The sequence below is a fragment of the Ochotona princeps genome, chromosome 16, assembly GCF_030435755.1.
Source record: "Ochotona princeps isolate mOchPri1 chromosome 16, mOchPri1.hap1, whole genome shotgun sequence".
NCBI classification, from domain to species: Eukaryota; Metazoa; Chordata; class Mammalia; order Lagomorpha; family Ochotonidae; genus Ochotona; species Ochotona princeps.
In genome coordinates, this window is record NC_080847.1 from 53,757,854 (window position 1) to 53,769,927 (window position 12,074).

Here is a 12,074-nt window from a genome sequence, read left to right on the forward strand (position 1 = left end):
AGAGGAGGGTTCCAGCTTTTATTTATTTCATCCAAAGATTTTGGTTTTAAAAAAGTTTTTTTTTTTAACCAAAAAAAAAAAAATCTCAAAAAGAGGGAAAAAAACCCGCAAACATTGCTACACCATGTATTCTTACTTATCTCATAAACCCATGGCTGTGGCCCAGCTGGGGGCTGGAGAACCACCTCACTGATGATTCTTCAAAAGAAAACGAAACAGTCCAGGCGGGTAGATCACGCAGACCCAACCCCCACACACTGACCCTGCTTGCTAGCTTTCCCTACCCAGCTTCTCACTCCCAAACGACTCAGGATCTTGTATTTTCTTTCTGGGGAATGGGAGGGAAGTCTTTGATGCGGGGGCCCCGCCTCTGCCCACTGTTAGCAGGGAAAGGGCAGGTGCTGCGCCCATGAAGGACTCGGGGCCTCTGCCCGCTGCCCAGCCTCCTTGGGCCTTGTGCACAGGGCTGTGGCTACATGCACCTCCCCGAGCCATTGTGGCAAGGCTGCGGAGGAGCCAGCGCCAACAGATGCCCATCCCCTCCTGGCAAAGGAGGGCCCCAGTGTAGCCCACCCACCCCAAACTGGCTTCAGCCTCCTTTCCTTCCCACAGGCCCTCTTGGGAAAGAGTACACAAATGAAACAGCATAGCATACTTAGCGAGCCAGCCAGCCCCGGGACCGCCCCCCGGGTCAAGCGGGCAGAGCTGTCCCAGGTCCCCTGCTTAGGACTCTGGCGGAGTGGACGCACGCGGATCCTTGAGCTGTCCTCAGGCGCTGGGGCGGTGCAGGCACCCGGGGTGAGGCGGTGGGCAGACCCCTTGGGACAGGACAGGGGAGGACGGGTAATACTGATAGAAGGTCCACCCGGTTCCGAGGGGCCCTCCTGCTGCAGGCTGCGGGGCAGGATCTGCACCGGGTGCAGGAAGCGAAGCACCCAGGGTGCCGAGGGATTTGAGCCTCCCAGCACAGGACAGCAAGGATGCTGCCGAGCCCACAGTCCTGGCACTGCTCAACCCCACTCCCACCAGGCCTGCCTCAGTCTCCCCTCGGGCTCCTGCAGCTTTCAGTGCCTTCTTGGAAGCCTGCTGTTCTTTGGCGAGCGCCAAGGGTTGCCAAGCGTTGCCTAGAAAACCCACCAGACCCCGGGGCAGCAGGCCGGGGATCCACCTCCACGGAGGCCTGGGGACCTGTGACGGCTCCAGTGTCCAAGTGGGTTTTCTCAGTGGGAGGCCAGGAGCCCCGCAGCACTGACCAGAACTGAAGGTGTTTACATACAATTTATAAGCTTCAAAGGAAGTACTGCTCAGAAAAAAAGAAAACAAAAAAGAAAGAAAAAGGAAAGATCACCCAGACCCACCCCACCCCTAAATCCCCAGCTCCGGTGCCCCAGATCAGCACCCTGGGGGCGGGTGGAAGAGAGCGCTTCACACTACTGGCAGAAGGGGGAGGCAGTGGGGTCAAAGCCTTTAAAAACATCTTTCAGCGATCCTGCGTCCTGCTCCCCCTCGCGGGCTGGGCTGTTGCCTGCAAACGGGCTTCCTGAGCCCGACTTGGGTGCTGCCTTCACGGTCCCGAAGAGGGTGGGCACGGGCAGGCTGTGCACCCCAGGTTGGGGTGCAGTACCCTCGGGGGGTGGGGTGGCTGTGGCCCCAGCCGGGGCCGTGGTGGTCTTGGGCCGGGGCCGGTTGTAGCTGTTGTAGCGGTCTGTGGCCGTGCCCCCCTCAGCACTGCTGGCCTTCCCTGCTTCGGGCTGCTCCAGGGCCGACTTGCGGATGAAGGGAGGCTCCTTGGCCTTGGAGGTTGCACCCTTGCCGTTGCCCTCAGTGCCCTTGGGCTGGGCACCCGCCTCAGCGGCTGGCTCTGTGGCTTTGCCACCAGCGTTGGGAGTCCTCGGGTCATAAAGGCTGATGCCACTCAGCACGCTGCTCTGCCCACAGCTGCTGCCCTGGCCCAGCCCGCCGGCGGCCAGCAGGCGGGGGTCGTAGGGCGCCGTGGCTGGTGGAGAGGACTCCCCGCTGGGGCTGGAGGATGGGGAGGCTGCTTCAGGGGGGCTGGGCTTGGCCGCCCGGGAGGCTGCTGGGTCAGCTGGTTTCTGCAGCCGAGGGTCAGTGGGGGCCTTTCGCACCCGGGGGTCGCTGGGTTTGTCACTTGTGCCAGGGGCTGTTGAGGAGGGGCCGGTAGCATTGACAGTCTTGAGGATTCGAGAGAGAAGTTCGAAGTCGGGCAGGTTAGAGCCTGGCACGCTGGAGTCCGCAGATGTTCCTGGGCGCTGCCGGGCACTCGGGGGCCCCGAGGAGGTGGACCGGTGCAACCTGGGGTCCAGTGTGGGCATGGCCTGCAGGGCAGCAGGCACAGGGGGCACCACGTCCTGCTTGGGGACAGGCAGTGGGATCAGGTCCTCTGGGTTCCAGAGCACATTGCGGGCGAAGGTCGGCCGGCTCAGGGTCACATCCTTCTTGATATGGCTGAATTGCTGCAGCTGTGACCGAGGGTCCCGCAGCGGGTGTCCGGGCAGCGGGTCCAGCGGGATGTTCACAGCCTTCTCCCGCAGGGCCCGCTCTCCGTCCTCCTCTTCGGTGGTGGTCGGCCCAGAGCCCTTGGAGCTGCTTGGGCCTGCGGGGCTGGAATGGAGGCCACTCTCGGGCTTGGAGGCAGGCAGGGAGCGAGCAAGTCGGGGGTCACAGGGCCCGGTGTCCCCCAGGCCTGGCCCTGCAGCAGCCTCGGCATGACGGCTGAGTCTGGGGTCCCGGCTTAGGCGTGGGTCAGCCAGTCGGCTTCCTGTGGAGTGTCCCTTCTGGAGGCGAGGGTCCCCCAGCCCACTGCCACTCAGCTCCCCAGCCGCAGTCTGGGGCCGGCTGGACGTCTGCTGTCTCAGGGTCTTCAGGATGGAGGTCATGCTGCTTCCGCCCTCGTCCTCATCACTCGAGTACCAGTTGCCGGTATCCCCTGAGGAAGAACAGAGGGGCAGAGGGCGTGAGTGGCCCTAACATCATTCAGACCCCGCGGCGGTCCCTGGGGCAGAGGGCTCCTCGGCACTCCCTTCTCAGACCTGGGCCATGCCCCCTCCCCTTCCCGGGGCCTGGGGTGTGGAAGCATGGGGCTGGGCACGGGGAGGGCTCACCAAGGCTCTGCCGCCGCCTCCTCACCCTCCAGGCCCCCCCCGTGGCTTGCTGGGCTCTGGACCCTCGTCTCCAGGTCTGGACAGCAGCCACCACTGACTGCCCTCCCGGGGCAAGGGGTTCTCGGGCACTTGGCGCAGGCCCCTCATGAGGCTACCGTGTCCCAGGCAAGAACAGGTGCTGAACCCAAGCGGGGCCACGTGGGCAGGCCCAGACTGGCCCAGGCACCCTCAGAGCACCAGGGGAGGCACTGCCTGCGGGTCCCTCTTCCTGTGGCTCCAAGCTGGGCCTCTGGATTCACGTTCTAGACACGTGCCCATTTCAGCCAGGCGTGGGAACCCCAAAAATCAATCTCATGATTGACTATCATCAGTATACAGGCTTCTTGCAACATAGGGTTTGACCTCCCAGCTTGAGTCTGGTCTTGGGGAGAGGGGCTGTGAGGGTCTCCCCTAAAGGCCCCCCGGAAAGGCTCCAGCAGTCAGCCGTGCTGCCTGCGCCGCCCCCTCCTCCCGCTCATGGATCAGGCCTCCCCCCAGGAACCCACGCTCAGGTCCGCCCTGACTTGCACTTCTCTCCAGGACATGCAGCGGCCCAGCGAGCCAGCCAGGGCGCCCCTGCCGCTCGCCCCTGGGAGGACACCTGCCTTCCTCATTCTCCCGGTCCTGCTTGCTGCTCTCAGCCAGCCTTCTCGCTCTCTCCTCCTCCTCCTGCTGCTTCTGCTGGATCCTCAGGTACAGGGCCCTCTGGGCCGAGGGCAGGAAGTCGGGGACACCGGCGCCCGCCTTCGGCCGGCCTGGGGGCCCTCCCTCAGAGAAGCTGTCGGGCTCCACGGGGTGCTCGGGGAAGAGATGCTCCCCAGGCTCCCCCTGCAGCTCTTCGTAGTGCCCGTAGTCCTCTGTGGCAGGGAAGAACCGGGGGTTCACGTCGAGGGCCACGAGGTGCCAACTCCACCCCCCTGCCCCTGCCCGCCAAAGCCGACCCCTGTCGCGAGCCTGCCGAGAACACACAGCCAGTCGAGCTGCCCTCCACGGGAGCAGGGCAGCGACGACGAGGATGAGGTCCCCCGAGAGGTGGTGCATGACGGGAGATAGACAACACGGCACACGTGGTTGTGAGATGCAAGGTTAGAATTCAAAAGACAGACAGACGGCTTTTCTGGGAAGGAGACTCCATGCGGGAGGGAGGCCTCGCTGGTCCCCCATCTCCCGCCACTGCCACCTGCCACAGTCCTGGTCTGTTCTAAATGCCTGCTGTGGGTAGTTTCCTGCTCACTTTGTAATAATCAATAAAGAAATACGGTATCTCATAGCTTGAGCTCAACCACTTTAAATGAAAACCAGGAGGAAATAGAAGGACCCACAGCTGCTGTCACCCTGCTCTGACCTCACCCTGGCGGGGCGGAGTCCTCCGCCATCACTGTCTACACCCCGGGAACTCCGCTGACTGGCTAGGTAGAAAGGGGCTGGGGCTGAAGGGGGTGCCACCTTGAAGAGTCACTAGGGGCTGGTGCTGTGGCACAGCAGGTGGAGCCACTGCCTAGGACAGGGACATCCCTATGACGCCTCTTCATGTCCTGACAGTTCCACTTCCCCCCTTGCTCCCTGCCAAAGACCTGGCGCCTGTCACCCATGTAAGAGACCCAGATGAAGCTCCCGGCCATGACCTGGTCCAGAGCTGGCTGCTGCGTTCATCTAGGGGATAAAGTGAACATCTCTTTTTTTTATTATTTTTATTGGCAAGTCAGATTTACAGAGAAGAACAGAGACAAAGATCTGTCCATTGGTTCACTCCCCAAGTTGCTGCAACAGCTGCAGCTGAGCAGATCTGAAGCCAGAAGCCAGGAGCTTCTTCTTGGTCCCCCACACAGGTGCAGGGTCCCAGGCTCTGGACCGTCCTCCACTGCCAGGAGGCCACAAGCAGAGAGCTGGGTGGGAAGTGGAGCAGCTGGGACACAACCCTACATCCGTGTGGGATTCTGGCGCTTACAAGAGGAAGAGGATTAGCCAACTGAGCCATTGTACTGGGCCCTATAAAAAAAAAAAATCTTAGGAGTGGCAGCGTTGTGGCCTAATACATTAAACCACAGCCTGCAACACTTTCCGCATCCCACATGGGATCAAATTCCTGGCTGTTCCACTTCTAATGCAGCTCCCTGCTAATGTTCCTGGGAAAGCAATGGAGAATGTCCCAATCCTTGGGCATCTGCATCCATGTGAGAGATCCAAAAGAAGCTCCTGGCTTGTGGCTTTGTCCTGGTTCAGCACCAGCTGGTATGGACATTTGGAAAATGAAGCAGTGGATGGGACATCTGTCTCTGTGTGTAACTCTGCCCTTCAAATAACTCAATCTTAAACAAAACAAAACAAACAAACAAAAAGGGACGGTGTGGCAGCACCCTGGCTCAACAGGGTAGTTCACCTGAGCACTGGCATCCACATGGGCACTGGTTCATGTCCCGGCTGTTCCACTTTTTTTTTTTTTTTTTTTTTTTTTAAGATTTTATTATTATTGGGCTCGGCAGCGTGGCCTAGTGGCTAAGGTCCTCGCCTTGATCCCATATGGCCACTGGTTCTAATCCCGGTGGCTCCACTTCCTCTCTGTCTCTCCTCCTCTCAGTATATCTGACTTTGTAATAAAAATAAAATAAATCTTAAAAAAAAAAAAAAAAAGATTTTACTATTATTGGAAAGCTGGATATACAGAGAGGAGGAGAGACAGAGAGGAAGATCTTCCATCCGATGTTTCACTCCCCAAGTGAGCCGCAAAGGGCCGGTGCGCGCCGATCTGAAGCCGGGAACCAGGAACTTCTTCCGGGTCTCCCACGCAGGTGCAGGGTCCCAAAGCTTTGGGCCGTCCTTGACTGCTTTCCCAGGCCACAAGCAGGGAGCTGGATGGGAAGTGGAGCTGCCGGGATTAGAACCGGCGCCCACATGGGATCCTGGTGCGTTCAAGGCGAGGACATTAGCTGCTAGGCCACGCCGCCGGGCCCCTGTTCCACTTCTAATTCAAGTCCCTGCTTATGGCCTGGGAAAGCACTGGACCATGATCTAAAACCTTGAGACCCCGTACCCAGATGGCAGACCCTGAAGAAGCTCCAGACCCGTGGTTTTGGCCTGGCCCACGCTGGCCACTGCAGGCATTTGGGCAGTGAACCAGTGGGTGGAGGATCTCTCTGTCTCTCCTTCTCTCTGTAAATATGCATTTCCAATAAAATGAAATTTTAAAAATATAAATATAAAAGAAGAAAAATTAAAACAAAATGAAACAAAGAAATATATACAAAAAAAGGAGCCATAAGGTCCCTCCCTCAGCAGATCCCTGCACATGGGAGCTGAGGGTGGAGGCAGCGAGTCCAAGTGAGTGCTGTGGCCCAGGCCGCCACTCTCCCGCACTGGCATGGGGTGCGGCCACGGCTGCCAGTTAAGCGCTCCCGTAACGTAGGTCCAGAAGCTGAACAACCCTCAGATGTACAAGGGTGTGCAAGGCAACCAGTGAAAGGCTACCTCGGCCACATGGAAGCTGGACATAGGGGCTCAGGGGACAGGCTGGTCAGGGACCCGCAAGGGAGAGCCACCGCCTGAGACTGCCCAACCATCAAGGTGGCAAAACCCAACCCCGCATACTTCAAACGATAGGCCTTATGACATGGGAGTCATTTCTAATTTAAATACATTTAACAACAAAAAAGTTGGGGGGTGCAGCACTGTAACACTGCAGGTGAAGCCTGTAGCCACAGCATCCCATGTGGGCATCTGGGAGTGAACCCGTGGGTGGAAGATCTCCCTCCCCGTCCCTCACACTCTCTTTGGCTCTGCCTTTCAAGTAAGTCAATCAATCTTAGAGTGAGAGGCTTCCACAAGGGTCTTGACTAGCCCACGCTCCAAGTGGCCAAAGAGGAAGCACTGCCCCACACGTGGCACACGCGCAGCACCCTCTGAGCTGCTCCTGCTCCCCGCCAGCACACGTGGGGCTCCCGCTAACTCACAGTGCTGGATCTGAAGCCTGATGCCCGAGCCCGCTACTTCAGGTTGCGGCAGGGCCATCGCCTGCTCCTCCCTCCCCAGGACGGTGCCAGAATAGCCCACAGTCTTCCCAGCACCCATCACCCTCGTATATGCCCACCCTCTTCGCGGTGGCGAGACCGCCCTGCCAGGCTCCCCAGCCTTTCAGGCTCGCCAAGCTGGCTTTAGCAGCTGCTGTCCTCTGTACACACGCTGGCCCCGGCCCGGCCTCTTCCGGCCTGCTGTCACATATCTGAGGCTCATCACTGCTTCAGCCCTTTTGCCAACCATGGCCACCGGGAACGAGCTGACTCACTCACTTCCACCTGCTTCTCCCCCCACTGAGAGAGGCGGCTGCAGCTGAGGCCCAGGTGCCTCGCTCACTCTGACCCCCGCACAGCTGCAAATCCACAATCCCCACCTCCCCAAAGACTGAACCCACAACCTTTGATGGTGCATTTTACACACAAGTTGACGACAAAACAGGAAGTAATGAAGGAAGCAAAACGGCCAATCATGGGACAAAACAAGCAGTCAGGTTGACACTAGCAAGCTGAGAACTGTCTGGAAGGAGGTGGCTCCAGCCAGGACACCCAAGTCCTGACAGGAACCTACTCCTCATTTCTGGCATGCCGAGACAACGTTCCCAGGACTGCTGGGCGGCAAACAGTGCCCTGCTCCACAGGGTGACAGCTCCGTCACTGGGACATTCACTTAGTGGGACATGGATGGGGGTTGGGTGCATGCTTCCAGACACCTGGGCCACAGACGACAACTCCCAGACTACTCCCTTCAGCAACACCAAGTGGCCCTGGTGCCAACCTGGAGCCCCACATACCTGCGTCCCCCATGAGTCCTTGCTCCATCTCCATGCCCTCCTGCTGCTGGTAGAAGTTCTCATAGAAGCTCTGGGCTGGTGGGATGGGGGGCATCATTCCAGAAGGCGGGGAGTCTCCAGGACCATAGGGCATCATTGGGGGGCCGCCGGGGCCCAGGGGTGGGCCGGGGTTCATGCCAGGGCCCATCGGCATGTCCGGGTGCATATCTGGGTGCATGTCCGGGTGCATATCTGGATGCATGTCCGGGTGCATGGGGCCCCCCATAGGTCCTGGAGGCCCCATGTTGGGCCCAGGACCCATTGGTCCTGGAGGTGCACCGGGTCCAGGGAACCTAGAGGTGGAAACATGGCCTGTGAGGTGAAAACAGCTGCGGAGCAACAGCTGGGCCCCAGCCCCCAGGAGAGGTGAGGTTGGGACCCAAGGTCGGGACCTGCACCAGGACTCCAATTTCCAAGGGAGGCCCTGTGGCCGCAGTACTCACCTCACGCCCAGCTTCTCAGCCAGCTGTCCCGTGGGCCGCACCACGATCTCAAACAAGGAAGGGATCTTCTTGCTGTACATGTCCTGCTGCTGCTGCAGCTGCTGCGGGGACAGGGGCTCATGCACAGGCATGGGCATCGGAGGGGGTCCAGGGGGCGGTGGCGGGGGCGGCGGGGGTGGCGGAGGGCCACCCTGCATCGGTCTACCATTGGGTGACGTGGGGGCTGGGGGGCCAGGGGGCCGTGGGGGCGTGGGCAGGAGCCCCACGCCGGGAGGTGGCTTGGGCAGGGGGTTGATGCCCTGCTTTTTCAGTTCCTCCACTTCCTTCTCATCCTCGGCGCCTGCCTCAGCATCATCAGCCAGCATCTATGGGATAAAGAGAGTGGCGGGGTGACCCCGAGCGAGGGACCTGGACGCCGCAGCGTGGACACCTGGGTTTTCTGAGGAACAGCTGGAGAAGGCCCCAAGGCTCTGACAGCACTCGGCCAAAAACTGACTCCTCTTCACAACCAAGTCCCTGGGAAGCCAGTCTACAGAAGTGCACGTCCCAGACGCAGTGTGTCCTGGGCGACCTCCGCCTTCGTGTTCCTGAGCCTCACAGCAGACCCTGTGCCCACGAAGCAGCCAGGCCGCATCCCAGCCCGCTCACCATGGCGACCACTGATCTGCAGTCTGCAATCACTGGATCCACACACGCACAGAAACAGAACTGTCCACAGCGTGCCTCTCATGACTGGCACACTTCAGCTATGTTTTTGTCATCTGACAGTGCCCCATTCCTTTTGACAACCAAGTAGTATTCCTCTGTCCTAGCTGAGTTTTTTTTTTTTTTTTTTCTTTCCTTGCAAACATATATTAAGCATGGAGTCCAGCTACTTATTGTCCAGATGGGTTGTCCTAGCTGAGTTTTAAGGATCTCTCCTTTCACGCACAATAAAACTCAGCCCCTGACCATGTGTGCTGAGACGTCAAGCAGCTGCTGGCACATGGCAGCCCCTCTCACCTGACACCCTTCCTCCAACTGTGTGGCTTTTGGTCACCCACTGCTGGGTCTCTTTTTAATGGTCACCTCAGCGGCTGTCCTGTCTCTTGTCCCCATCCTCACTCCTAGCGCCCTACCACATGTCCAGCTGGAGAGCCTAGCACCTGCCTGTTAGGACCCCGTGAGGGCCGCAGAGAAGCCGCGGGCTCTCGCGGGCTCTGGGGTCCGGATTTGGAAGGTGCCCAGAAACCTCCAACCAGTGGGCAGGGCTCACAGGCCTACTCTGTGCAGACACCTCACACCTGCTTGCTTTCTTTTTTTTTTTTAAAGATTTATTTTATTTTTATTACAAAGTCAGATATACTGAGAGGAGGAGAGACAGAGAGGAAGTGGAGCTGCCAGGATTAGAACCAGCGGCCATATGGGATCAAGGCGAGGACCTTAGCCACTAGGCCACGCTGCCGAGCCCACACCTGCTTTCTTTCATGAGCTCGGGATTCGGGCCCCCTCTGGGTGAGCCTGCCTGGGTGAGCAGGTGCTGGGGAAAGCCGGCAGGGAGTCTCCCACGGCTTCCCGTGTGACCCACCTTGGAGAGGACTTGCTCACTGGGCATCCCCCACACACTTCGCCCTCTCAGGGGAAGACCTCCTGGCAAGCTGGCCAGCCCGAGCCTGGGATTGCCTGGGGGACAGCAGCACAGGTCCCCTAGACCCAGCAGACTCTAACGCAGCTCACAGCAAGCCCCTCACAGCTCCTCTCGCCTGCAGCCGGTCAGGCAGCTCAGGGCCTTCCCTGCACCTAACAACCAGCAGCAGACACTGAAGCCAGACACCGAAGGTGCCAGGAACGTGGGCTGGCAATCCAGCAGGTGGATGCCTCAGCAGTTCAGGGTCTCCCATATGACGAGGCCAGCTCTGCCAGCAACCCCGTAGGTTGTCAGTACCTGCCCACACTCCCCCAGCCTGAGTGCTGGGCACACACTAAGGACCAGCTCACTTTCTCTGGGTGAGCCACAGCAGCAAAAATGAAGCCCACGTCGCTCCACTCCTGCCTGCGCCCAACAGGTCACTGCACCCACACCAGGTGGTGGAGGCCAGCAGGCAAGGGAACGGAATTATGGCTTTTGGGGCCAAGCCTGCCGCACCCTCATGGTCCAGTGCTCCCTACTCAACACCCCTCCTTCTCCAGTTGGCCACACCTCCATCACCCCAGAGCCACAAAGCCCCCCAGCCCCAAGCCAGGATCCGAAGTGTGGTCTGACTTAAACCCTGGCCTGCAGCTGACTGCTGGCCCTTGCGTGGCTCAGCTGCCCTTCCTACTGCACCCTGCCCCATGGCCCTGGTTTCCCTTCTCATCCCCACAGCGCCACTAAGTTAACGCCTGAAGGGACAGGCGAAGCTCAAGCAGCTTACACATCACTCACCAGGAACAGCACTGACACGGATTCCGCCCGAGCCTCCCCTCCCACTGACCCTCCACGGTCTGCCTTCTGCGGGGGCCAGACTCCCCGACACTTCCTCCCTGGCCTCATGGCTGCTCTTGCTTCCTGGGGTCAGCCCAGCACGCACCCCTCACGGCCCTGCACCCAGAAGATGGGGCCTGTTGCCCGAGTGAAGCAAGGATCCGGTTGGGCATATCACTGAAGCCATCCACAGTGCCCTCCTAGCAGTGCCCGGGCTGCCCTGCCTGACAGACTGGTTTGCACACCTCTGTGGTTCCCTGACTCGGCTAGCATACAAAGCTTCCCTCCCCGTCACAGACACCACCGAGCCCTGCAAAAGCAGGACAGCAGCCAGGACCGAGGTCAGCAAAGTATGGTGCCACGGCTGTGGGCAGAGATGTGGGGGCCACGTATGCCACGTACACAAGGTCAAGGCTACTGGTCACAAATTCCAAGTTTCTGCCTCAAACTGAAAACAAATCAATGATCTTCAACTGAAAACCAAAAAACCAATTTAGAGCATTCCCACAACGCAGTGTACCCAGCAGCAGATAGCACGAGGTGGAGATGCCCGTACACATACCACACACACCCCTACACACAGCATCTGGGAAAAACACACCAGCACACACGCGTGCATGCACGCACAGCCGATTGACAGTAAAGCGAACAGGGGACATGGGACCAACCGACGAAGCAAGCAGGGCTCCCCAGTGTGCGGCCACCTGCTCCTGTCTGCATCCTACACAACCTCACCCAGAAGTGAGCTTCAACCCTGCTATTTCTAGAAAGACGGAAAGAAAACCCAAGAGAAAGGCGGGGAGGAGGGCGGCCTCCCCCCTGGGGCCCCATGCCCCCAGCTGCCGGAGCACGCCACAGCGTCTGGACAAAGCAGCTCCCCAGCCTCTCCCCAGAGGGTTACTCTGCACTCCACCTTTCCATCACCGACGCTAGCATGCCTCCCCAGGGAACATGCGCTCGGCACGTGCTGGGATCGCACTTGGGGTGGCCGAGGACACTGACAATGCCTTTGAGAGACTCTCCCGTGTGTGTGGGGGGCAGGTGTCTGGCCTCACAGTTGTCCAGAGGTGGTTCACAGAGTCGCACCCCTCCCAGAGCCCGTGGGTTCGAGGTCTGCCCACACTCCCAACTCCAGGCTCCTGCCGTCGCCCACCCCGTGGGGCAGCAGGTTGGCTCTAGGCCTTGGG

At 59.5% G+C, this 12,074-nt stretch overlaps 1 protein-coding gene across 1 annotated transcript in view; it reads right to left on the reverse strand.

Annotated features, from left to right (window-relative positions):
• Positions 1-805: 805 nt before the first annotated feature.
• ZC3H4 (zinc finger CCCH-type containing 4) overlaps positions 806-12,074 on the reverse strand; it is a 35,185-nt gene continuing 23,916 nt past the window's right edge. Inside the window, exons 12-15 of the mRNA XM_058674087.1 lie at positions 8,445-8,809; positions 7,963-8,294; positions 3,767-4,018; positions 806-2,947 (exon numbers count right to left, since the gene is read on the reverse strand). Of these exons, the coding sequence (XP_058530070.1) occupies positions 1,431-2,947; positions 3,767-4,018; positions 7,963-8,294; positions 8,445-8,809 (2,466 nt within the window). The 3' untranslated portion in view covers positions 806-1,430. The remainder of the gene's footprint in view (positions 2,948-3,766; positions 4,019-7,962; positions 8,295-8,444; positions 8,810-12,074) is intronic.